Genomic DNA, 26,627 nt, shown 5'->3' on the forward strand with positions numbered 1-26,627 from the left:
GCCCATAGACTAACATTGCCCATAGACTAACACTACCCATAGACTAACATTACCCATAGACTAACACTGCCCATAGATTAACACTGCCCATAGACTAACACTGCCCATAGACTAACACTGCCCATAGACTAACACTACCCATAGACTAACATCACCCATAGACTAACACTACCCATAGACGAACGTTGCCCATAGACTGACATTGCCCATAGACTAACACTACCCACAGACTAACATTGCCCATAGACTCACACTACCCATAGACTAACACTGCCCATAGACTAACACTGCCAATAGACTAACACTACCTATAGACTAACACTACCCATAGACTAACACTCCCCATAGACTAGCATTGCCCACAGACTAACACTACCCACAGACTAAGACTGCTATTCCCAGGCTAACTAATATCGCTCAAGACTACCATTGACCAAGCTGAGAGATTACCAAAGACAGGGCAAACGCAATATTAAAATAAACATCAACCCTGCGCTCCCAGCATGGCGCGGACACCAAACCTGATAAATTATTACGCTTCAATGTATTTCAAGGGCCAAGGGGAAACGTTCAAGGCCCAACGCAGATTTGCGTGAGTGACCTTGCCGACGCCGTGATGTTTTGTTCCTTTTCAAGTGCGGTGCGGTGCACTTGAAACATTCGAGGCGTTAATCTTTGCGAGGAAAAGCACTCTCTGGCTTTCTGTCATTATCACATCTCCGGCTGTGTGTGAATGCGCTTTTGTGCATGTCTGTCACTCTAACTCTCTGCGTGCGCTCGTATCTAAATGTGCACATTTTTCCGCGTGTGCGTCTTTGTTTTTGCACGTCTGTCTGTGTGCGTGCGCGTAGGGGAGTTTGTGGGAAGCGGTGGCATAGCGGTGAGCGCGCTGCGCTACGAACCCGGTCACCGAGTTCGATTCCCGCTCACGGCCAACACCGGTGACGTTTATCTGAACCGGTCCTGGGCCTCCCCTAGGTCGACTCAGCCTCAAATTAGTATCTCGTACAGTGTGCAAACATCGACGCTGGGGAGAGAAAGGTGGCCGGGGCGTGGTGTTGGCCACCCACCCCCTCGTGTGCCGTGGCGGCCTTCATAGGTGCTGCTCGCTAACAGCCCGTGTCTTTTGCACGTGTGTGTGCGTGTGTGTGCGCGTGTGTTGCCGGTGGGCACAGGTGGTGCATCAGCCAGTCATCTCGGTCATCTCGGTCAGTCGACCCGTGGCAACTGGGTCTGCCCCGTGACCTCCTGCCATCGGGCGTTCGACACTTCACGTGGTAGCCTCAAGGTGCACATGGCCTGGCACAAGCGTCGTGGTGACGTCACCGCCACTTAGTGGCGAATGGCTGTTGTTGTTGTTGTTGCCAGTGCCCGCGCCCCCACCTCAGCGCCTGCCTCTCCTGCTGCAGGCCGCGCTCCAGAGTCAGCAGCTCGTGCTTGCGAGCGTCGTTCTCCAGCGAGCGCTCCTTCAGCGCCGTCTGCAGCGCCTGCTGCCGCTTCTCCAGCGAGAGGACCCCGTCGGCGCTCGCGGCCACCAGCGCCCGCACGCGCCGGCACTCCAGCTTCAGCAGGCTCTCCTCCACCAGCAGCTCCTACGCAGACACAGATGCCCCCACAGCCACCCCCCCCAGTAGCCTTGTAAGAGACTCAGTATAACATCAGTAAATATTACATTTCGATTTAAAGCTTTCGCGACCGCAGGGATTCATCTTCTTGGTTCTTTCGGTAAAGTCACGTAGAAGGGAAGTAATAAAATAATAAAAATAAAACGTAATAAAATAATTCTCACGACGTTTCGGCCACAACGCAAGCAGCCGTCCTCAGGTGAAGAACAGGTCTGTCGGAAAGACAGCGTCTGAAATCAATCAGTAAAATTTCTTCATCGGAATGTGTATTCATGCCGGAGGAATCCGATGGGCTATGAAGCTTCTTTTCGCGCAGAAGTCCAGGTAGGGGCGCTAATCGAATCGGAGCTAAAGAGGGGTCGTTGATACCATTATATATATGGAGATGCGTTCCCGACAGCATAATATCTCACCATTGGAACCTCATTTTCCAGTAAAAAATATGATAATTGTTTTTTTTACCCTTCTATCTGGCATATTTGGCATCATCTGTTCCAACACCATGTGAGACTAGGCTCTAAGGAAAGCTGTCTCGGGTGTGGACCAATCAACTTCAAGGACAGTGCATACATTATCAGAGTTGTGTTTTTTGTTTGCATTACGACTGCAGGTATTGTGGTCTATGCAAACATGACTCCTCGTAAAAAAGGTGTCAGTTTTGTTGCCAGATAGAAGGGTAAAAAAATAATTATCAGCGTAATATCTTTCGTATGAGCAATGTTTGAGGGCTGTGCCGGCCTTCACAGGTGTTACTCGCTAACAGCACTTGCCCCAACGGTCTGCTCAGGCTATACGGGGGATCTTTGTCTTTGTGGAATCAAACCTGCTTGGCGTTCGTGATTTTCTTCATTTCCTTCTCGGCTGAACTGTTCTCCAGGTCCAGCTGCTCAATCTTGCTCGTGAGTTCCGCCTTTTCAGCAGACGAGCGTTCCAGGTCTCTCCGAGTGTGCCTTATGTCATCCTGCGCACGCACGCACGCACACACACACAAAGATCCCCTGTGTTAGCCTCCCATTAGCACGGTTGGCTATGTAAGGCGCGAACGAAATTCAACATACATACACATTCTAGATTTGAAGCTTTCGTGACCGCAAGGATTCATATTTTTAGGTTTTTTCGGTAAAGTCGCGTAGGTAAAAATAATAATTAAAAGTAAAATAAAATAAAAATCACGACGTTTCGGAGGCAACACAAGCTTCCGTCTTCAGGTGGAACCGTCACAGCACGATAGCTGTATCAAGTGAGAGATGTATCAAGTGACAGCTGTATCAAGTGATACAGCTATCGTGCTGTGACGGTTCCACCTGAAGACGGAAGCTTGTGTTGCCTCCGAAACGTCGTGATTTTCATTTTATTTTTATTTTACTTTCATTAATTTTAATAAAACATTTTTTTTACCTACATGACTTTACCGAAAAAACCTAAGAATACACACACATGTGATCTGGAATCTCAAGAGGCATTGCGGTGGTGGATCACACGGAGATACATCAAGTGTGGAAGACGATAACTCTTCTCTCTAACTCTCTCTTACAAGGTTCTAAATGGACATGGCAGGGTTGGAACACTGAGTCAGCACCGCTAGAAGACTGGGTTTCTAGCCCTGGGTCTAGTGCCACTGTGGCTAGGAGATGTTAACCCTCTCGCCCGGTATGCAGGAGGTCGTGGATTCGATCCTGACCCCGACGCATGTTGTATAAATTTCGATTTAAAGCTTTCGTGACTGCAGGGATTCATCTTGTTGGTTCTTTCGGTAAAGTCACGTAGAAGGGAAATAATAAAATAATAAAAATAAAACATAATAAAATACAATTCTCACGACGTTTCGGCCACAACGCAAGCAGCTGTCCTCAGGTGAAGAACAGGTCTGTCGGAGAGATGCCGCGACTCTAAGGTAATACCAATCTTGACATGCAAATTCCTTTGTCAAGGCGCCCCTCCCCCCTCCCACCCAGCTTAAATATACGCTGCCAAGCCTGGTGGTGTTCATTCAGACGCTGTCTTCCCGACAGACCTGTTCTTCACCTGAGGACGGCTGCTTGCGTTGTGGCCGAAACGTCGTGAGAATTATTTAATAGGTTTATTTTTATTATTTCATTATTTCCCTTCTACGTGACTTTACCGAAAGAACCAAGAAGCATGTTGCATCCTTTGCGCGTCCCTCTCCTCCCCGTGGTCGCGTGGATTTTTCTCCGGGCCCTCCTGTTTCTCCCCTCCGCACTTGGATCAACGTCACGTGTTTAAAGTATGCAGGGCGGCACATGGCTGATGATGACGACGACCTCAAAGGCTTTACCTGCACTCTGCGCAGCTGTGCGCTCAGCAGGGCGTGCGTGTCGTTCCTCTCGCTCAGCTGGGCCTTGAGCTTCGCCACCTGAGCCTCCAGCTGTTCTTTCTCCTCGTTGGAGATGTCCCCCTGCAGCTGGGCGAGGCGGCGCTCCAGCTGCGCCAGCTGGAAGTCCTGCAAAACGCGGACGGCGCGAACGCGGCGGCGATGCGCGCACGCTGGCATCATTGTGCGAAATTGATTGCGTTGTATTTTTTTGGATACTTGTACCCGATTGGTCTAAATTGGTTGTAGCTTTCTGGCACTGCCTCATCATCATTCCTCCTTTACACCATTGGTACCTCATTTGCCAGTAAAAAAAATGATAATTGTTTTTTTACCCTTCTATCTGGCAACAAAACTGACACCTTTTTTTACGAGGAGTCATGTTTGCATAGACCACAATACCTGCAGTCGTAATGCAAACAAAAAACACAACTCTGATAATGTATGCACTGTCCTTGAAGTTGATTGGTCATTGTCTTTGAGTTGTGCGCCTTTTGGCGTCATCTGGTCCAACCCATGTGAGACTAGGCTCTAAGGAAAGCTGTCTCGGGTGTGGACCAATCAACTTCAAGGACGGTACATACATTATCAGAGTTGTGTTTTTTGTTTGCATTACGACTGCAGGTATTGTGGTCTATGCAAACATGACTCCTCGTAAAAAAGGTGTCAGTTTTGTTGCCAGATAGAAGGGTAAAAAAAAACAATTATCATAATTTTTTACTGGCAAATGAGGTTCCAATGATGTGGAAGGCAACCAGAGGACGCAGTGAAGACCCAGGACCACGGGGAGGTTGACGCTCAGAGCCCCCATCTTTCCCGGTTAACCCGCAGCACCACGCGTGCAACATCTGGCAAGCCCCTTAAGCGGTCACCCACCCAAGTACGCAGCGGGCGCGAAATCCCGCGTAGCTTCCGACGAGATGGAGCGCGTTCATGCTGATAGTGCCGTAGGCGTTGAACCCAGTTGTGCGCCTTTTGGCGTCATCTGGTCCAACCCATGTGAGACTAGGCTCTAAGGAAAGCTGTCTCGGGTGTGGACCAATCAACTTCAAGGACAGTGCACATTATCAGTTATGTTCTTTTGTTTGTAATATGACTGCAGGTATTGCGGTCTATGCAAACATGACTCCTTGTAAAAAGGTGTCAGTTTTGTTGCCAGATAGAAGGGTAAAAAACCAATTATCATATTTTTACTGGCAAATGAGGTTCCCATAGTGTAGATGCTTGCCCCGAGCTCTCATACTCTGATGGTGCATTGTCTTTGAGTTGTGCGCCTTTTGGCGTCATCTGGTCCAACCCATATGAGACTAGGCTCTAAGGAAAGCCGTCTCGGGTGTGGACTTCTGTCGCACCGTACGTAGCCAACCGTGCTTATCGGAGGTGCGGACTGTATTCTGCGATGTTGGGACTGAATGGACTAACTTCTCTGTTTGGTTGTTGTTTGTGCCTCTGTTGTTTTGGGGCTATTTATTGATTTGTTTATGGATTTTTTTATTTTCTGAGGTTTTCCTGCGCATCGCTTGCATCTCCCCCGTGTCCCCACGTGTCCCACGTGTCCCCCGTGCCTCTCCGTGTCTCCCGGTGTCTCGCTTCTGCCACAGTGTGTCCCTGTGCCCCCCCACCCCACCCCCGTATGTCCCCGTATCACCCCTTGCGTCTCTCCCATTTCCCCACATCGCACCCGCATCTCCCCGTCTCACCAGTTTATGGGCACCTCCCCGCGTGTCTCCAGGCATGCCTTTCTACATCTCCCCGCGTGTCCCCACATCTCACCTGTATCCCCGCGTCTCACTTGTGTCCCCGTGTCTCACCAGTGTCTGGGCACCTGCCCGCGTGTCTCCAGGCGTGCATCTCTGCGTCTCCTGTGCATAGCCACGTCTCCCTGCGTCTCCCCACATCTCCCCGTGTCTCCCCGCGTGTCCCCGCGTCTCACCGGTGTCTGGACACCTTCCTGCCATTCTCCCCACATCTCCCCGCGTGTCTCCAGGCGTGCATCTCTGCGTCTCCCCATACGTAGCCACGCCTCCCCGTGTCTCCCCACATCTCCCCGTGTCTCCCCGCGTGTCCCCGCGTCTCACCGGTGTCTGGACACCTCCCTGCCATTCTCCCCACATTTCCCCGTGTGTCTCCAGGCGTGCATCTCTGCGTCTCCCCGTGTGTAGCCACGCCTCCCTGCGTCTCCCCGTGTCTCCCCGTGTCTGCCCGCATGTCCCCGCGTCTCACCGGTGTCTGGACATCTCCCTGCGTCTCCCCACATCTCCCCGCGTCTCCCCACATCTCCCCGTGTCTCCCCGCATCTCCCCGCGTGTCTCCCCGCGTGTCGTCCCACCTGGCTGTAGATGACGTTGCTCTGCTTGATGGCGTCCGCGTCGAGGCGCTGGAGTCTGCTGCCGAGGCCGGCGATCGAGGCCCTCGCCCCGGCCATCGCCACCTCGGCCTGCCGCTCGCGCACCCTGCCCTCCTGCAGCTGCTGCTCCCGCGCAAACTTCTGGTTCTTCACCTGCGCCAGTGTCTGCTCCAGCTCCTACGCAGAGACGAGGAGGACGTGGAGGAGGTGGGGGGGAGAGTGAGAAGAGCTGGAGGGAAGGGTTGTGTTGCTGTGCTCCGTGGCTACACCAGGTGGTCGCTGTACCGGTGAAATTGACAAAGGCTGAGTGGCAGGACATTGGGTGCAACGTAGGGCAAACAAGAGCGGCACCATCACAGGATTCGTTACGTTCACACAGCGGCACACAGGATGCACGAGCGTGGTGCTGGCCAACCGACCCCCTCGTGTGCCGTGCCGGTCTTTAAGGGCGCTCGTGAAACAGCACTTGCGCTGAAAGTCTGTTCAAGGGTATAGGGGGGATCTTCATCTTTGCCTGTGTACGTATGGAGGAGGATCGTTTAGGACGCTACTGGGCCACTGATAGCAGGTGCCCTCCCAACAACAACTGGGGGAAGAGGAGCGACGCTGGCAACAACGAGCGGAGCCCCTGGCGGCACTTGGTGGCGCATCTCAGTCAGTCAACCGTAACACCTGGGCGTGTGCCGTCGTGATCTCCTGCACCTAGCCTGGCACGTCGGTCAACCCATAACACTTGGGTCTGTCCCGTGACGTCCTGCCCGCAGGCAGCCTTCGACACCTCAAGTGGCCTCAAAGTGCACCTGGCCTGGCACAAGTGCCGTGGTGACGTCACTGACACTTGGTGGTGAACGGCGACTGTTGTTGTTGTTTTAGTTGTATAATATTTGAATTTGTATTGTGTGCTCTCGTATATGTATGCATGTATACGTGTACATTTGCATGCGTGTGTATCCGCACATATTTGTATATGCGTGACGTATTCATTTACATTTGTGTATTGTGTATTTGTGTACATCTTTATGCGCGCGTGTGTATTTGTCTATATCTGCACGTGTGCATATCCGCGTGTATCTGTGCACACGTGTGCCCGGGTGCGTGTATGCGTGTACGTCCGAGCGACGTGCTTCCGCGACACCTTGATGCGCTGCTGCTCCTGAGCGAACATCTCGTCCATGCGTAGCGCCCGCTCCTCCGCGCTCAGCGCCGTCTCCTGGCTCGACTTGAGCCTCTCACGCAGCGACTCCCGCTCACCCTCCAGCGCACGCAGCCTGCGCGGACACACGGCACAGCACACCCCATGCAGCGCACGGCATGCGCACAGCAGCCCCCCCTCCCGTTACCTCCCGCCCCATCCCGACTCCTGCTGTCCCAAGCCCTGAACTACAGGACTTGGCACAGCCGTGCACCCTGTCCCGACTCCTGCTGTCCCAAGCCCTGAACTACAGGACTTGGCACAGCAGTGCACCCTGTCCCGACTCCTGCTGTCCCAAGCCCTGAACTACAGGACTTGGCACAGCAGCGCAGCCTGTCCCGACTCCTGCTGTCCCAAGCCCTGAACTACAGGACTTGGCACAGCAGTGCACCCTGTCCCGACTCCTGCTGTCCCAAGCCCTGAACTACAGGACTTGGCACAGCAGCGCAGCCTGTCCCGACTCCTGCTGTCCCAAGCCCTGAACTACAGGACTTGGCACAGCAGTGCACCCTGTCCCGACTCCTGCTGTCCCAAGCCCTGAACTACAGGACTTGGCATAGCAGTGCACCCTGTCCCGACTCCTGCTGTCCCAAGCCCTGAACTACAGGACTTGGCATAGCAGTGCACCCTGTCCCGACTCCTGCTGTCCCAAGCCCTGAACTACAGGACTTGGCATAGCAGTGCACCCTGTCCCGACTCCTGCTGTCCCAAGCCCTGAACTACAGGACTTGGCATAGCAGTGCACCCTGTCCCGACTCCTGCTGTCCCAAGCCCTGAACTACAGGACTTGGCACAGCAGCGCAGCCTGTCCCGACTCCTGCTGTCCCAAGCCTTGAACTACAGGACTTGGCATAGCAGTGCACCCTGTCCCGACTCCTGCTGTCCCAAGCCCTGAACTACAGGACTTGGCACAGCAGCGCAGCCTGTCCCGACTCCTGCTGTCCCAAGCCTTGAACTACAGGACTTGGCATAGCAGTGCACCCTGTCCCGACTCCTGCTGTCCCAAGCCCTGAACTACAGGACTTGGCACAGCAGCGCAGCCTGTCCCGACTCCTGCTGTCCCAAGCCCTGAACTACAGGGCTTGGGACAGCAGTGCACCCTGTCCCGACTCCTGCTGTCTGCTATAGAACTCGGTACAGCAGCCGCCCCTCCCCTCCCCCCCTAGTCACCCTCCCATCCCACCTTCACCGTCCCTCTCCCACCCTAACTCCTGCCTGCTGCTGTCACGGAATCAGAATCTTTGCCCGAGAGTGCAGGGAACCCGTCCCGACCTCTCGCCCAGTGACCAATAACGAGACGGGGCCCAAAGAAGTCGCGGCCACGACATTGGGGGTCGCTCCCCCACCTTCCCCACCCCCCCGGCGTTGTAGCTGCTGCTGCCGAGTCAACTGATCCACCGCTCGTTCGTGCATCGTCCGGTAAGAGGAGAGAGGCGGAGGCTGTAGACTACATTCCTCTAGAGGGTCTCATCGAGAAGAGCTCCTCTACAGGAGACCCTCTAGAGCAGTGCTCTTCACTCATTTTCGGGGGGGGGGGGGCACTTTCGCCGATAAGACATCATCGGTGTGAGGGCTACCACCACGCATTTGAAAACATTGGAATTGACAGCACTTTGATGATGGGGAGCGTTATCACATTTGTGTATTGTCGGGGGCGGCACATCAGGGGCCGCGCCAAAGGCCACCAGGAGCCGCCAGTGGCCCACGGGCCCTGCAATCCAGACCACTGATCTAAGGGTATCTACACGAGTCTATGGGTCTCTGCACGAATCTATGGAAGTCTTCTTCACTCATTTTCAGAGTTGGGGGGGAGACCACTTTTCCGCCAATAAGACATCAGTGTGAGGCCCGCCATTGGGTTTGACAGCACGATGGGGTGTCATCACGTCACGTGTTGTGTATTGTCGGGGGCCACACGTCAGAGGCCGCGCTAAAGGCCACCAGGGGCCGCTATTGGCCCACGGGCCTTGCAATGAAGAGAATTGGTGCAGATCGAACAGCTTGGAGCATGGGTCGAAAACCTGCGGTTGCAGAGCCGCGTGCTATATTGATTTTTTTAATTTTTATTTTGGCAGGTAAAAGGCCCCTCTCAGCTGTGTGGCTTTTTTTAAATCCTTTATATTAAGTTCGCTTGCTTGCTTAGGACCGTGCAAATCTTTCGGTCGTTTTTTAACCCACTTCCCGTGATCCAATCGAGCTGACATTTTCCACACAGACTCGTTGTGCGTGACAATTAATGTTCGTGAAAATTTTTTTCCAAAATTTTACACTTTTTAGGACAAAAATATTATATTTAATTACCAATTGCTTAATGGTGCAATGCAATCATCTGACCCATAGGTGGCAGCCATCTCAAGCCAGAGGACGAGAGGACTCTAGCCGCCACGCATATAAAGGATTTATAGTGAAAAACTTTGTTTTTACGGGTTATACTTATTCGCAAGCTACCTTGGCCACAAATCATAGCAGCCCAACGGAAGTGGCCTATCATCGTCGCGTGGGAATGTGTCGCGGCCGAATACTCTGAACGCAAGTTGATTATAAACGTGGAGTGAAAGAACCGCGGCAACCGGAGATGAAACCGCACGACCACAAAGAGAGACAGAGACATGGAAACTCCAAATATACAGGCGTCAGGGTCGTGATAGAACCGATGACCTACTCTATACCTCTTTAAGCACTGCTTCATGACGTTATTTATTCAGGACCGCCTCGTATTCACATGCATTGCGGCTCATGCAATATTCAGTTTTTTTTATCGAATTAGAAAAAACATTGTCTCTTCTTGTTATTTTCGTTGCTGGCTTAGAGCATACAATCACCACAGTGCACAGCATCCGACAGACAGAATCGAGCGTACAGCCTTGAGCAACCGTAGCCAATTCACCAAACGTTGTGATTCCTTCTGGTGAATGTGAACGGGTACCCTGATCCCGCTCGAAAGCTGTGACCAAAAAAAATGACCTGCTTTGAGCCCAATAGTATTCTACAGAGCCATCTGTTGGTGGAGTTTACACCGTTATGAATGTTTTGATTCCAAGTCGGGGCATTTTTTACGTGGCATCAGCCCGGACGAAAACTGCTGTTCGCGCTTGTGCAAGTGTTCGATCTCATGTGTCCTGAGACCAACACCAACATTTTCTGCCATTTCATGATCCAGGTATCGGCCGTCAAAGTCGGTCACACCTTACCCAAGGCTGTTAAATCGAAGGCATGTTTCAGCTGTGCACGATTTTACTTATCGAGGTACATTTTCCAGGGAACACGGAGTGCGAATCTTCGGCCGTACGCGGTTTGACGCTGCGAGGATTCTCATCTCTGCGTTGGCTAAGGAGTGCGCGGTCCGCCTGCAGATGGTGCGGATTCGATATTTCATCGCGATCTTCGGTCCCCAACACACTCGAAGCGGTGGTCTCGCTCGACGCGTTACACTGGAGAGGGCCCCTCAACCGGTCAACCCCCTCCACCACCCCCACCAACATCATCATCACGATCTATAGCACCGTACAGAGCAGCGCACGGTGTATCGTATAACACCGTACAGCACACGGTGTACACTAAAACAACATCTTGCCACCGTGGCGAGATGTTCACTACCTCACCTGGTATACAGGAGGTTGTGGCTTCGATCCTAACCCTGACTCCTACATATTTGGAATTTGCATGTTTCTCTCCCCATGGTCACGTGGATTTTTTTCTCCGGTCCCCCCGCCCGGGTTTTTCCCCACACATTTAGAATCCACATCACGCGTTCAGAGTATTGTTGCTGCTGCTATACATTTCCACACGACGATAAGCCACATCGTTGAGCTATCATTTGTGTTAGCCAGGTCGCGTCTAAACAAAAACACTGTACAGCCCAGTGGCCCTTACCTGGTGCATGACACCATGCCAGCACTCTGAATCCATCAATAACGGGGAGACAAATGTGTCACGTGAAGCACGCAGCGATCGTGTGCCGTGGGTGGTGTCGGAGTTTGCGCCCACCGGTTCGTCTTGTCCTGCGCCTCCTTGCCTAGGTTCGACACCTGTGCCCGGGCGTTCTCCAGCTCAGTGGCCGTGCGCTCCACCGTGCCCTTCAGGGTCTCCAGCTGCACACCACGCACAAGACACAGACGAGAGACAGGTCTCCCCCACCCCCCCATGTACCATTAACGGGCGGTTGAGGCAAATGCTGTTAACGAGAAGCGTCATGTGAAGGCCGGCACGGCACACGAGTGGGTGGGTGGCCAGCACCACATCGCACCAGGTACTTATTTGAAGCTGGGTCGACCTAGGGGAGGCCCAGGACCGGTTCAGGTAATCTTCACCGGTGTTGGTGGTCGTGAGCGGGAATCTAAATTGGGTGGCCGGGTTCGTAGGGCAGCGCGCTAAACCACTACACTACTCCATTCACACACACACACAATACACACGATGTTATTTTAATTCATACTCTTTGGTTCTTTCGGTAGAAAACTAAAAGATCACGACGTTTCGATCGCAACACAAGCAAATCGTCATCGGGTGGGACAACCACAGCAAGAACAAAGCAGCAGTTTTTCCTTGCTTGTGTTGCCATCGAAACGTCGCGACCTTTTATTTTTCTACCTACGTGACTTTACCGAAAGAACCAAAGAGTATGGATTCCTGCTTCAAATCAAGATTTTATTTTAATTCGTTTCAATAGTATATATATGTGCAATAAAGGACTTCGTCACACACACTGCTGGTCTCCGTTGCTCTTTATTTAGCTTCTTGCTCGCACCCCGCTGGTCCCGACAGCGGACCCACGTCTCCTCACGCGCGCCCCGCACGCGCTCCCTCGTCAGCTCCTCCGCTCCCCCACTCCGCACACCGCTGGCCGACGCTGTGCCGAAGCTCCTGCAGCCACGTGGCCGATGGCGCGGATCCCCTCCGGCCACCCAACGTGGTCCAGCTTCGTGACTCTCCCAACTGAGCCGGAGCGCTTCCGGGCTCCCACCTATATCCCCTTCACCACGTGATCCTGACTCCTCCCCTTCCGGAACGTCAGATCCGGCCTTCCCACAGCGCCTTGCTGGCTTCACCCCCACTCACCTCGCTTCCGATTGGACCCGAGGTGAACGGCGGCCCCTCCCACACGCCCCCCCATACTGGGCTCCGCCCCCCAATACCCCGGCCCGTATGATTGGGCCAGAGCCCAGCAGCGAACCCCGTTTACGCTCGCATTACACACGTCGTTTGTCTTGTACCTGCGATTGTTCAACGCGCCATCGTTAGTTTTAATGCGACGGCGTGACGTGCCCGCCCTCCCCGCCGTGTCCGCCGCACCTGGTCGTGCAGCTGCTCCCGCGCGCCGTCCAGTTGCAGCAGGGCCCGGCGCAGCTTTGCGGCGAGGCGCTCGCTGCCCGCCGTGCGCCTCTCGTGCTCCGCGTTGTTCTCCGCCTCGCGCTCCAGGAACTGGCGCTTCTGCCGCAGCAGCTCCTTGCGCCCGCGCTGCTCCTGACGCGCTTCCGCCAGGTCCTGGACGGCGCGAGGGCAGAGCGGGGGGGGGGGGTCGCAGCGTGCCGCGTGGAGCGGTGACGGCAGGATGAGAGGCGGGGGTGGTGGGACAGGAGGAGAGGTACAGGAGTAGAGGGACAGGAGGAGAGGGACAGGAGTAGAGGGACAGGAGTAGTGGGACAGGAGGAGCGGGCGTAGTGGAAGAGAGAGAGGAGAGGGACAGGAGGAGAGGGACAGGAGGAGAGGGACAGGAGTAGTGGGACAGGAGTAGTGGGACAGGAGTAGAGGGACAGGAGTAGAGGGACAGGAGTGGTGGGACAGGAGTAGAGGGACAGGAGTAGAGGGACAGGAGTAGAGGGACAGGAGTAGTGGGACAGGAGTAGAGAGACAGGAGTGGTGGGACAGGAGTAGAGGGACAGGAGTAGTGGGACAGGAGTAGTGGGACAGGAGTAGAGGGACAGGAGTAGTGGGACAGGAGTAGAGGGACAGGAGTAGTGGGACAGGAGTAGTGGGACAGGAGTAGTGGGACAGGAGTAGTGGGACAGGAGTGGTGGGACAGGAGTAGAGGGACAGGAGTAGAGGGACAGGAGTAGAGGGACAGGAGTAGAGGGACAGGAGTAGAGGGACAGGAGTAGAGGGACAGGAGTAGAGGGACAGGAGTAGAGGGACAGGAGTAGTGGGACAGGAGTAGTGGGACAGGAGTAGAGGGACAGGAGTAGTGGGACAGGAGGAGCGGTGGTAGTGGAAGACAGAGAGGAGAGGGACAGGAGGAGCGGGACAGAAGTAGAGGGACAGGAGGAGCGGTGGGAGTGGAAGAGAGAGAGGAGAGGGACAGGAGGAGCGGGACAGGAGTAGAGGGACAGGAGTAGTGGGACAGGAGTAGAGGGACAGGAGGAGCGGTGGGAGTGGAAGAGAGAGAGGAGAGGAGAAGTGGCAAAATCAGCAGGGGGCAGACGTAGGAGCACAGGGAGCATCAGAAGCAACAGATGAAGGTGCGGAAACATGTTTTTAAAATAAAGATTCAACAGAAGCAGAAGAGACAGCGGGGAGAGCAGGGGAAGGAATTGAAGAAAAAACAGCAGCGGCAATGCGGAAGCAGCGGTAGCAGACAGCAGCAGCAGCAGCAGGAGAAGCGTGATCAGCGGTTGTATAACATCGTTGGAAGCTGCGGTGATAGGGGAAGACGCAGCGGCAGCAGCATTGGCAGGAGCCAAAACAGAAACAGCAGAAGCAGTGGAATAAGCAGAAGCAGAGTGGGTAATGACGTCTAGCAGCATTAGAAGGGGATTCATCCGGGGCAGTGGACAAAGTCTAGATATGTGGGCGATGTGACTATAACGTAGTGGGTTTTCGCGACCAATATTATTAATAATAAAGGTTTTTTTGGGTTCGATCGCGTAAGTATAAATGTTGTATTTCGATTTAAAGCTTCTTTCGTGACTGCAGGGATTCATCTTCTTGGTTCTTTCGGTAAAGTCACGTAGAAGGGAAATAATAAAATAATAAAAGTAAAACATAATAAAATAATTCTCACGACGTTTCGGCCACAACGCAAGCAGCCGTCCTCAGGTGAAGGTCTGTTGGAAAGACAGCGTCTGAATGACGCTGTCTTTCCGACAGACCTGTTCTTCACCTGAGGACGGCTGCTTGCGTTGTGGCCGAAACGTCGTGAGAATTATTTTATTATGTTTTATTTTTATTATAAATGTGTCATAACCCTCCACCACCCGACACAGCCAATCAGTAAGAGATTTGCCACGTAAACAAAAGTCCAATTAGTTTACTACTTCAGCCCCACCGGTGTGTTGGAGAGTAAATCCACGACATTTACAATTTGAGTAGTACGACGTTGCGCTGGTAGTTACATCCAGCATCATCATCGGGCGATTTGCCAAACCCCTGACTAATTGGCTGTGTCGGGTGGTGGAGGGTTACGACACAACATTTATATTCTTGGTTCTTTCGGTAAAGTCACGTAGAAGGGATAGAATAAAATAATAAAAACAAAACAATAAAATTCTCACGACGTTTCGATTGCACCACAAGCAATCATTCTAGATTTGAAGCTTTCGTGACTGCAAGGATTCATACTGTTAGGTTTTTTTCGGTAAAGTCACATATTACTCCATCGATGCAGTAATTTTAGCTGTGACGATCCCACCTGATGACGGAGACTTGTGTTGCCTCCGAAACGTCGTGATTTATTATTTTATTTCCATTATTACTTTTATTAACTTTTAATTGTATTGTTTTACCTACGTGACTTTACCGAAAAAACCTAACAGTATGCAAGCAATCGTCATCAGGTGTGAAAACCACAGCAAGATCATTTTTTTTTTTAAAGTGGCGTTTTTTTCTTAATGTCAGCACCACGGACAGCGACTGGCATTGTTCAGATGGACGGGTCCATCGATGCTCGGAACGGAGGAGGGGGGAGAGAATGAGAATGGAACGCGGTCTGAAAGTCACCGTAAACGTGAACACAATCAATCAAGACCCGAAATGGTTAATCACATCCTTCCAATGATGATCGCTTGTGTTGCAATCGAAACGTCGTGAGAATTGTATTGTTGTATTTTTATTATTTTATTATTTCCCTTCTACGTGACTTTAGCGAAAGAACCAAGAATATGAATCCCTGCAGCCACGAAAGCTTTAAATCGAAAGACACATTTCTACTTACGCGATCTAACCCAAATAAAACTTTATTATGGATGTCACTATAATCGCAAAGTGGCTTTTCACTTGGGCATTGTGGGAAGTACGGCCAGATTTTTACCAATCCACTGCTCTCACACCAATCGCCCCTTCCCTGCTGGATGTGACACGTCCACTGACACGTACACTTGTGTATGTTTACGTGTAAATGTGCAGATATCTGTTTGTCAACTGCGAGCACCTATGAAGGCCCACATGGCACATGAGGGGGTGGTTGACCAGTACTACGCCCGGCCGCCTTTGTCTCCCCAGTGCTGATGATTACACAACGCACCAGGTATTCATGTAAGGCTGAGTCGACCTAGGGGACGCCCAGGGCCGGTTCACATAATCGTCACTGGCGTTGGCTGTTTGACTGGTCATGAGCTAGAACCGAACTTTTGGTCGCCTGGTTGTGTAGCGCCGCGAACGGCACCACCACTCCCCCCATAGGTGCTCGGAGAGACCTGTTCAAGGCTACATAGGTGACCTTTGTCTTCGTGTTTAAACCACGTGCGCGTAGACGCTGGCCTATCACCATCATCGGGGGGAACGCGATCGAGCGAGCGATCGATCGATCGGGCGAGCGATCGAGCGATCAATCGATCAAGCGATCAATCGAGCGATCAATCGAGCGAACCAGCGAGCGAGCGAGTGGGGTAAGGTGACGGAGGGCGGCGCGCACCAGCGCACAGCGCTCGACGTCCCGGTCTCTCCGCTGCATCTGCTGAATCGTCTCCTCCCACTGCTGCAGCAGCTGCTGCCGCTCCCGATGCGCCCGGCGGAACTCTTCCGCGGCCTTGTCCAGCTCCACCTGCAGGAGGCAAAACGGGGAAGACGAAGAAAAGAAAACCTCCATCAGCCGGAGCCCCCGGACGCAGTAGCAGGCAGCGGGAGAGCACAGCCACCGCTGGTGGTATTTTATATTTGCTGCTTTGGATGTCCACACGATGAGCCACTTCGTAGAGCTCACACACAGACTGACACACACACTCTCACACACACGCACACACACATGCACACACACGCACACACTCTCACACACACACACACATGCACACACACACACACGCACACACTCTCACACACACTCTCACACACACGCACACACACACTCTCACACACACTCTCACACACACTCTCACACACACGCACACACACACTCTAACGCACACACACACTCTCACACACACTCTCACACACACGCATGCACAAAGTTGTGTTTGGAGAGTCACCTGCGTCATCACAGTCTCCGTGACTTCATTCTCGAGGGATCGTTTCTTTTGAGATTCCTCATCCGTGAGCCGGTCCAGTCTCAACATCAGCTCCTGCACCACGTGTCATGATGCGCAGAGGCACAGCAGTGAAGTCACCAGCAGCAACATCATCAGCATCATCAGCATCATCAGCAGCAAAAGTACCATTATCATCAAGTGGCAGAAAATGTATCATCAGCATCAATGGTGGCAGCATATTCATTCTTAAGTGGGCGCGTGCGTGAGTGGGTGTGTGCGTGAGTGGGTGTGTGCGTGGGTGAGTGTGTGAGCGAGTGAGTGGATGAGTAAGCGTGTAGGTGAGTGAGTGGGCGGGCGGGCGAGTGCAGTGAGTGAGTGAGGGAGCGAGTGAGTGGATGAGTAAGCGTGTAGGTGAGTGGGTGGGCGGGCGGGCGAGTGCAGTGAGTGAGTGAGGGAGCGAGCGAGTGGATGAGTAAGCGTGTAGGTGAGTGGGTGGGCGGGCGGGCGAGTGCAGTGAGTGAGTGAGGGAGCGAGCGAGTGGATGAGTAAGTGTGTAGGTGAGTGGGTGAGTGAGCAAGTGGATGAGTAAGCGTGTAGGTGAGTGGGTGAGTGAGCAAGTGGATGAGTAAGCGTGTAGGTGAGTGGGTGAGTGAGCAAGTGGATGAGTAAGCGTGTAGGTGAGTGGGTGGGCGGGTGAGCGAGTGCAGTGAGTGAGTGAGGGAGCGAGCAAGTGGATGAGTAAGCGTGTAGGTGAGTGAGTGAGTGGGTAGGTGGGTCGGTAACCGAGCGGGTGGACGAGTAAGCATGGAGGTGAGCGTGTGAACAAGTGAGTGTGGGAGCGAGCGAGCGGACGAGTAAGCGTGTAGGTGAGTCTGTGAGCGAGTGAGTGGGATTAACAAGCGTGTAGGTGAGTTGGTGGGTGAGTGTGGGAGCGAGTGAGCAAGTGGACGAGTAAGCATGTAGGTGAGTGTGTGAGTGAGCGAGCGAGTGAGTAAGTGTGTAGGTGAGTGAGTGAGCGAGTGGATGAGTAAGTGTGTAGGTGAGTGAGCGAGCGAGCGAGTGAGCGAGTGGACGAGTAAGTGTGTAGGTGAGTGTGTGAGCGAGCGTGTGAGACGAGTAAGCGTGTAGGTGAGTTGGTGGGTGAGTGAGCGAGCGAGCGAGTAAGCGTGTAGGCGAGTGAGCGAGCGAGTGAGCAAGTGGACGAGTAAGCGTGTAGGTGAGTGGGTGGGTGAGCGAGCGAGTGAGTAAGCGTGTAGGTGAGTGGGTGGGTGAGCGAGCGAGTAAGCGTGTAGGTGAGTGGGTGGGTGAGCGAGCGAGTGAGTAAGCGTGTAGGTGAGTGGGTGAGCGAGCGAGCGAGTAAGCGTGTAGGTGAGTGGGTGGGTGAGTGAGCGAGCGAGTAAGTGTGTAGGTGAGTGAGCGAGCGAGTGGACGAGTAAGTGTGTAGGTGAGTTAGTGGGTGAGTGAGCGAGTGGACAAGTAAGTGTGTAGGCGAGTGAGCGAGCGAGCAAGTGGACGAGTAAGCATGTAGGTGAGCGAGTGAGCGAGCGAGTAAGCGTGTAGGTGAGTGGGTGGGTGAGCGAGTGTGTGAGTAAGCGTGTAGGTGAGTGTGTAGGTGAGTGTGTAGGTGAGCGAGTGAGCGAGCGAGTAAGCGTGTAGGTGAGTGGGTGGGTGAGCGAGTGTGTGAGTAAGCGTGTAGGTGAGTGTGTAGGTGAGTGTGTAGGTGAGCGAGTGAGCGAGCGAGTAAGCGTGTAGGTGAGTGAGCAAGCGAGTGAGCGAGTGGACGAGTGAGCGTGTAAGCTGGCGGGCGCGTGGGCGGGCGGGCGGGCGAGCGATCCTCACCCGGATCTTGCCCTCGTCGAGCCGTGCGTATCTCTGCAGCGCCTCGATGTCCTCGTCCCGGCGCGCCGCCTCCTCCAGCCACGCGTCGAGCGCCAGCTCGTCCCAGCGCAGCTCCGCTCGCTTCTCCTCCAGCCGGCGCGTCGCCCGGAAGAGCTCGTTCTGCGGCCGCCACCACCACCGCCAAAAATTGTCATCGTAGCGGCTGTCGCGGTCATCCCCTTCATCGTCGTCGTCGTCGTAATTTGAAATGTCTTCATCGTCGTCATCATTGTCATTGCCTTCATCATCGTCGATACTTCCATCATCGTCATTGCCGACATCATGGTCACTGCCTTCACGATCGTTGTCATCATCATAATCATCGTCAATGCCTTCATCGTCGTCATCATTGTCATTGCCTTCATCATCGTCGATACTTCCATCATCGTCATTGCCTCCATCATGGTCACTGCCTTCATGATCGTTGTCATCATCATAATCATCGTCAATTCCTTCACCGTCATCATCATCGCCTTCATCATCATTGTCAATAACATTATCGTCAGCAGAATAAAATAATTATTATGCCGACGGTAACCAGTCACACACGGCTCTGGAGACGCTGGTTGCCGAGCCCTGTGCATGGCTATTCAAGCCATCGTAGCGTGTTCGCGTGTGCACGCATGTGTGTGCGTACAAAGATACAAAGATCCCCCGTATAGCCTTAACAAACTGTAGGGGCAAGTGCTGTTAGCGAGCACCTATGAAGGCCAGAACGGTACATCGAGGGGTGGGTGGCCAGCACCACGCCCGACCGCCTTTGTCTCCCTTGTGGCGATGTTTACACACCGCACCAGGTACTCATTCGAGGCTGAGTCGACCTAAGGGAGACCCGGGACCGGTTCAGATAATCGTCACCGGTGTTGGCCGTGAGCGGGAATCGAACCCGTGTCGCCGGGTTCGTAGCGCGGCGCGCTAACCGCTACACTACCGCTCACGCACACACACGCGCGCACGTGCGTGTGTGTGCGTGTGAGCTTGCACCTGCTGGTTGTTCTGCCGCTCCCTCGCGTCGTGCATCTCCGTGTCGAGTCGACGCAGCTCCTGCTTGAGGCGCCCGTCCTCGCGTTCGGCAAGCGTCGTGAAGTGCGACTCCGTCTCCAGCTCCTTCTCACGCGCACGGCACAGCACCTGCGAGCACCAGTGACACGCGCCAACACAAAGGCTCGCCCCCCTCCCCCACGACACCCCCACCACCCCCACCCACACTCACCCGCCACCCCCCGGATAGCCTCATCAGACCGTTGGGGCAAGTGCTGTTAGCGAGCACCTATGAAGACCCGGCGCACAGTGGATTAGTGGTAGGTGTGGGCCAGCAAGGTACGTGGCTTGGTTGTGGGTAAAGGAAGCCACCGACTGGAGTTGAACCGGGATTGCCATGCTAGTAGACAAGTGTGTTAACCGCGAACCCCCAAAAGACGAAAAAGTCCCCCGTGTAGCCTTTAACAGGCTGTTGGGGCAAGTGCTGTTAGCGAGCGGCTGTTAAGAATGACACGGTACACGAGGGGGTGGGTGGCTATCACCACGCCCCATCTGCGTTCGCCTCCCTAGTGGCGATGTTTACACATTGCACCAGATACTCGTTTAAGGCTGAGTCGACCTAAGGGGAAGCCCAGCACTGGTTCGGTGTTGGTGGCCGGCTGGGTTCGCATTGCAGCGCGCTCACCGCTGCACTACAGCGAGAGACACACACACACGCAGCGAGAATACAACAACAACAACAACCGCCGTTCGCCACTATGTGGCGGTGACATCACCAGAGCACTTGTGCCAGGCTATGTGCACGTGAAGTATGGCCTTAGAATGAGACTCACACACGCCTCGAACACACTCCCTCTTACCGCTGCCACCCCGGTGAAATTCTCAGCACCGCCCATCGTCCCTTCCAGCGATGTGTCTTGCCCAAGCACATCATGACAATTTCTTAACGTCAAAATGAAGTCTTTAACCTCGGATGTATTCTACAATCCACGCGTTCCTCTTTTGGGTCTCTCAGAGTAATGTCTTTGTTATTAGCCGCTTATCATACAGATAAGGCTGCACTCACAGAAATTCAAAGGATGCCTCCCAGCCAGAATATGTGGCGCTAACGTCTGCTAATTTTACAGAAGAAAGCCACTGGGCATGAGTGTCTTAGGGCCACGGACATGTATCCTTTGTACGAGTCTGGCAAACGGTATCGAAACTAAACTGTAGAACACCGGCTGCTGTTATCGTGGGGCTCACCGACTCAATGGATAGCGAGGGCAAAGTTGAAATAGCCATTTGTGTACGAGCACAAGGTGATTGCCTTATACGACGTCGATGTTTTCGAGCAAACCCGGCTGCGTTTTATATAGCGCTGCAAGATGGAAGACGTCAGAAGGCGAAAGTGCCTTCTGACTCCACTCGGCTCCCTGTCATAACTGCGCACATCGTTGAGTTTGCTTCATCCGTTCCACGGATGAAGATCCCGTGTTGCCAGGTGACGGGCTATGTTACAAGGGAGAGCCGTGGTGCTGCGTGAACACAGCAGCAGCAGCAGCAATAAAAGACAAGGCTGGGCCATCGTCCTACTGTGGTGTAAGAGGTAGTGTGCTTTTGGAAAGTGTGTGAGTTTGTGGTTGAGCTTACGAATGAGTGAGTGAGGGAGCTAGTAAGGGAGCGTGCAAGTGAGCCAGGGAGAGGATTATATATCGAGCGAGTGAGGGGCGAGTGACCGGGTGAATGGGATAGTGCTTTGGTTAGTGAGTGTGTAGGTGAATTAATACTGGTAGGAACCCACTGGTTCCACCAGCCCACAGGGGATTCTTGTGTCCGTCCGTCGTGCAGGGAGGGGCTGGGTGGGGAGGGAGGGCCTGGGTGGGGAGGGGAGGGAGGGGCTGGGTGGGGAGGGGAGGGTGGGGAGGGGCTGGGTGGGGAGTGGCTGGGAGGGGAGGGTGGGGCTGGGTGAGGGGTGGGAGGGGTGGGGCTGGTCACCCCGTGGTGCCCTTATAAAACTCAACGTTTAACCTACTCACGCCCTATTATTTAGTTCTTTCGGTTAAGTCACGTCTAAAGATAAAATAATAAATTATATTAAATAATAGAATACGACGTTTCGATTGCAACACAAGCAATCATCATCAGGTATAATGAAATAGCGACATAAAATCTAACCAGAAAACTATAGACAGACATATAAGAAACAAATAATAATTCCTGCAGTCACGAAAGTTCTAAAATTAAGATTGAACCACTTCTACGGGGAAGTTTTAAACTTATCTTCTTTTTTCTCTCACTCTGACTACTTGTTCTCTCTGCCTGTGTCCTCTCTTTGGAATGTTCACACTTAAATTCTAACTTAGCAATTTTTGAAATACGTAATCAACCAGGCTATGCGTTAATTGTGTGTTGACCGACCCTCTGTGTTGTATTACATTACATTTCGATATTTTACTAGGTTATTTAATTTTAGTGTGTCCTTCTCCTGATTTTCAGGCTTGCTTGCCGTGTCATCGCACTTGCAGCACCACATTTTGTTGTCCACTCATTGATATGCTAATTTTTTCTCTAACCCCCCTCCCTCTCTCTGCGTCCGCCCTCCTCTGTCTATTTAAGGCCACCTCACAGAGACGACCACCTCTCTCTGTTACCTGTGTTGCTCTCTCTATGTATCTTGGTGATATCTGTCTGCTAATATGTCTGTCTATAGTTTTCTGGTTAGATTTTATGTCGCTATTTCATTATACCTGATGATGATTGCTTGTGTTGCAATCGAAACGTCGTATTCTATTATTTAATTTAATTTATTATTTTATCTTTAGACGTGACTTAACCGAAAGAACCAAATAATAATTCCTGCAGTCACGAAAGTTCTAAAATTAAGATTACTACTCACGCCCGCTTGTGCCCGCTCTCACAGTCGGGCATATTTGCGGAATACACCACGCCCTGGCCGTTGACCCTGGTCATTGACCGAGCAACCCAACGTTCCTACCAGCTCCCTCCGCAGTAGGAATGTGTTATGTGGGGGAATGACGGTGTCATTGAGGGGATGAGTGGGTGAGTCAATGAGTGAGTGACTTGAGTGGTTGAGTGATGGAGTGAGTTAACAAGTGAATGAAAGAGCAAGTGAGCGATCCGAGTGAATGAGTTAATAGCTGAGTGAGCACCTGCGTGTTGGTGAACTCCTGTTTCACGTTCTTGAGGTGCTCCACCATCGCGTGAAGTCGTTCCTCCTGCTCCATCATCTCCCCTTCCATCGACACATTCTCCTGCAGTCGCTTCTGCAGCTACAGCAGCAGCACAAACCCGACAGAACCAAGCATTACTGCCACGCCAACACAAGAACACTGTTGTCATATTACAGTCCTATCATTATGGGGGATGGTTATGCACACACAGCACACACACAGTACACACACACCATGTTGTCTCACGTCCGACTGCATAGCCGCATCTGAGTGAATTCAAACCACGTACTGTCTAGCGGATTCGTGGTAGAAACATGCTGGCCAAATATACAGCACAAAATCACACGCACATAGAGCGAGCGAAACCTGTAGGCTTGCAAACCAGAAGTTATAGGTTCGATTCCATCTCCCGGAACGGCGGTTTAAACAATGCTGCACGTTTCTTAAACATCCCCGCCTCTGTCCACCCAGCAGCATAGACGGACACACCACGGTTAGTCGACCCACAGGGAGTGTGAGTGTGGTGCAGAGGTCGCAACCGGGTACCCGATACCCGTACCCTACCGATACCCGGCTACCCGTACCCGGCTGGGTACGGGTACCCGTTTGCGACCCTGGTGCGGCCGGGTACGGGTACGGGTAGACCGTGAGTCACTGGTGAGTAACCGTTTGCCACTCATTTCCCAACGTCTTGTCTCTTCTCACAATTCAAGTTCCTAGAATCAACCCACCCGCGCCTGCAACATGGCTTCATCCCAGAGGTCGCAATCGGGTACCCGATACCCGTAACCTACCCGTACCCGGTCGGGTACCCGGTCGGGTACGGGTAGGGTACGGGTACGGCCGGGTACGGGTACGGGTACCCGTTTGCGACCCTGGTGCGGCCGGGTACGGGTAAGGAATTAAAACCCGTTTGCGACCTCTGGTGTGGTGGGGTAAAGTGTGAGTACTCCCCGCGTAGTCCTAGACGATGAGTGAATGCATTCATTGACGAACGGATGAATGCAGATGTGAGGACATGAACCCGCCTGCGCTGCAATCATTCATTTGGATAACCCGCGGATAAAGGATGCATTCGTTGAGTCGATTGACTCATCCGCGCAAAAATACGCAGGGCAATTTCAGTTAACGAATGCACTCATTGCATTCATACAAGATTGTACTGGGGTAAAGTGTGAGTTATTGGGCAGCGTGGAAGAGGAGGCCAAACACCTTCTATAGCACCTCTATAGCGGAGGCTACTTTCACCAGCGGTTGTGCTTTCGATGTAAAGCTTTCGTGACTGCAGGGATTCATCTTCTTGGTTCTTTCGGTAAAGTCACGTAGAAGGGAAGTAATAAAATAATAAAAATAAAACATAATAAAATTTCGATTTAAAGCTTTCGTGACTGCAGGGATTCATCTTCTTGGTTCTTTCGGTAAAGTCACGTAGAAGGGAAGTAATAAAATAATAAAAATAAAACATAATAAAATTTCGATTTAAAGCTTTCGTGACTGCAGGGATTCATCTTCTTGGTTCTTTCGGTAAAGTCACGTAGAAGGGAAGTAATACAATAATAAAAATAAAACATAATAAAATAAAATTCATTCTTCACCTGAAGACGGCTGCTTGCGTTGTAGCTGAAACGTCGTGAGAATTATTTTATTTTATTATGTTTTATTATTTTATTACTTCCCTTCTACGTGACTTTACCGAAAGAACCAAGAAGACAGCGGGTGTGCATTAGAAGGCAATTGCAGGGCTGCACCTTTACTATTTACTGGGGGAAATAGGATGTTGTTGTGAGTGGCGTGCCCTTGCTGGACATCTGTGAACAAGTAAACCCGTAAAAACAAAGTTTTTCAATATAAATCCTTTATATGCGTGGCGGTTAGAGTCCTCTCGTCCTCTGGCTTGAGATGGCCGCCACCTATGGGTCAGATGATTGTCTGCCAGTATTAAGCAATTGGTAAATAAATATTTAATTTGTTTTCCCTAAACAGTGTAAAATTTTGGGAATTTTTTTTCACGAACATTAATTGTCACGCACAACGAGTCTGTGTGGAAAATGTCAGCTCGATTGGATCACGGGAAGTGGGTTAAAAAACGACCGAAAGATTTGCACGGTCGTAAGCAAGCAAGCAAGTGAACTTAATATAAAGGATTTAAAAATAGCTTCATAGCTCATCGGATTCCTCCTCCAGTATAAATTATTCCGATTCTGATGCATCTCGTAAACGTCACTTTCTAATGCACCTTAAAAACGCAACATTGTAAAATGTATTACAAATCTTCTTGGTTCTTTCGGTAAAGTCACGTAGAAGGGAAATAATAAAATAATAAAAATAAAACAATAAAATACAATTCTCACGACGTTTCGGCCACAACGCAAGCAGCCGTCCTCAGGTGAAGAACAGGGCTGTCGGAAAGACAGCGTCCGAATGACGCTCAGAATTGTATTTTATTATGTTTTATTTGTATTATTGTATTATTTCCCTTCTACGTGACTTTACCGAAAGAACCAAGAAGATGAATCCCTGCAGTAACGAAAGCTTTAAATCGAAATGTATTACAAATGTAGATCATATCTTATTACAGACCAATTCAGACCTTAGAGGTCACCCCGTGCCCTTATGAATCCCAACGTTCATCCTACAAACTCCCAAGTGAGAAACACAAACAAATAGACAGAGGTGGGACAAAGTCATTGTTATGCAAGTCCAAGTCGAGTCGCAAGTCATCAAATTCATGACTCGAGTCTGACTCGAGTCCAAGTCACATGACTCGAGTCCACACCTCTGCAAATAGACACTTTTTTGTGCCCCGCATTAAAACGGCTGTACGCGGCATGGACCTAAAAACTAAATTTCCCCCTGTACAAGAACACGGGGTGAAGCCGTACGGATTGTTAACAGGTACATCACTCTATAGATATATATTTTAAATAATTCAAATGACAGGCTGGAAAGTTGAGGCCTACCTGCATCTCCAAGGCTTTGTTTTCCTCGTTTGCGACTGGGATCGCCATCCCCTCGTCCCATTGCAGCTCAGCGAGCACCGAGTCGCTCATCTCGATGTCGGAGGCCTCACTTTGTATTTAGCGATGTGGTTTTTAAAAAAATGTTTTGTATTCCCTCGTTAAAAAACAAGGAACATTTAACCAAAGAGTTTGCGAACAGCGAGTGGCCGAATTTGTATACACGCCGTTGCCTTGACGACACGGAGAGCCCCGCCTCCCCACTCGGTCACGTGGCGCGCGTCCTCCACCGCTATTGGGTGAGGGGGGGAGTGTGTGGCTATAGGGTGGGGAGCGGTGGTGCAGCGGTTAGCGCGCTGCTGTTACCTGGCACGGCTTGTAAAACATCGCCATTGGGAAGACAAAGGCGGCCGGGCGTGGTGCTGACCACCCCCTTCGTGTGCCACAGTGACGGCCTTCATCGGTGCTGCTTACTTCGCTAAGCTGCACTTGCCCCAAAGGTCTGCTCGGGGCTATGTGGGGGACCTTTGTCTATGTACACGCCCGTTGCCTTGGCGACACGGACAGAGCCCCCCGCCCCACCCTCTCTCCACTCGGTCACGTGGCGCGCGTCCCCCACCGCTATTGGCTGATGGGGAGGGGTGGGGGCAGTGCTAGCGGGTGGGGGGGGGGCGACGCTCACAACAACGGATGGAGCGCCGGGCGGTTAAATAAAGGAAGTTACCGAAAGAACCAAGAAGATGAAAC

At 52.2% G+C, this 26,627-nt stretch overlaps 1 protein-coding gene across 2 annotated transcripts in view; it reads right to left on the minus strand.

The window, feature by feature from the left end:
- Window positions 1-26,394, minus strand: part of CCDC39 (coiled-coil domain 39 molecular ruler complex subunit) — a 44,660-nt gene extending 18,266 nt beyond the window's left edge. For both annotated transcript variants that reach the window (XM_078616524.1, XM_078616523.1), the window contains exons 1-13: window positions 25,884-26,394; window positions 22,903-23,022; window positions 19,754-19,900; window positions 18,731-18,889; window positions 16,892-16,984; window positions 16,342-16,470; window positions 12,789-12,980; window positions 11,484-11,587; window positions 7,440-7,572; window positions 6,287-6,481; window positions 3,922-4,086; window positions 2,449-2,586; window positions 1,384-1,592 (exon numbers count right to left, since the gene is read on the minus strand). In XM_078616524.1, coding sequence (XP_078472650.1) covers window positions 1,384-1,592; window positions 2,449-2,586; window positions 3,922-4,086; window positions 6,287-6,481; window positions 7,440-7,572; window positions 11,484-11,587; window positions 12,789-12,980; window positions 16,342-16,470; window positions 16,892-16,984; window positions 18,731-18,889; window positions 19,754-19,900; window positions 22,903-23,022; window positions 25,884-25,973 — 1,874 coding nt within the window. In that variant the 5' untranslated portion in view covers window positions 25,974-26,394. The remainder of the gene's footprint in view (window positions 1-1,383; window positions 1,593-2,448; window positions 2,587-3,921; window positions 4,087-6,286; window positions 6,482-7,439; window positions 7,573-11,483; window positions 11,588-12,788; window positions 12,981-16,341; window positions 16,471-16,891; window positions 16,985-18,730; window positions 18,890-19,753; window positions 19,901-22,902; window positions 23,023-25,883) is intronic.
- Between the last annotated feature and the right edge of the window lie 233 nt (window positions 26,395-26,627).

The sequence above is a fragment of the Lampetra planeri genome, chromosome 51 (assembly GCF_965212315.1).
Source record: "Lampetra planeri chromosome 51, kcLamPlan1.2.h2, whole genome shotgun sequence".
Classification (NCBI taxonomy): domain Eukaryota; kingdom Metazoa; phylum Chordata; class Hyperoartia; order Petromyzontiformes; family Petromyzontidae; genus Lampetra; species Lampetra planeri.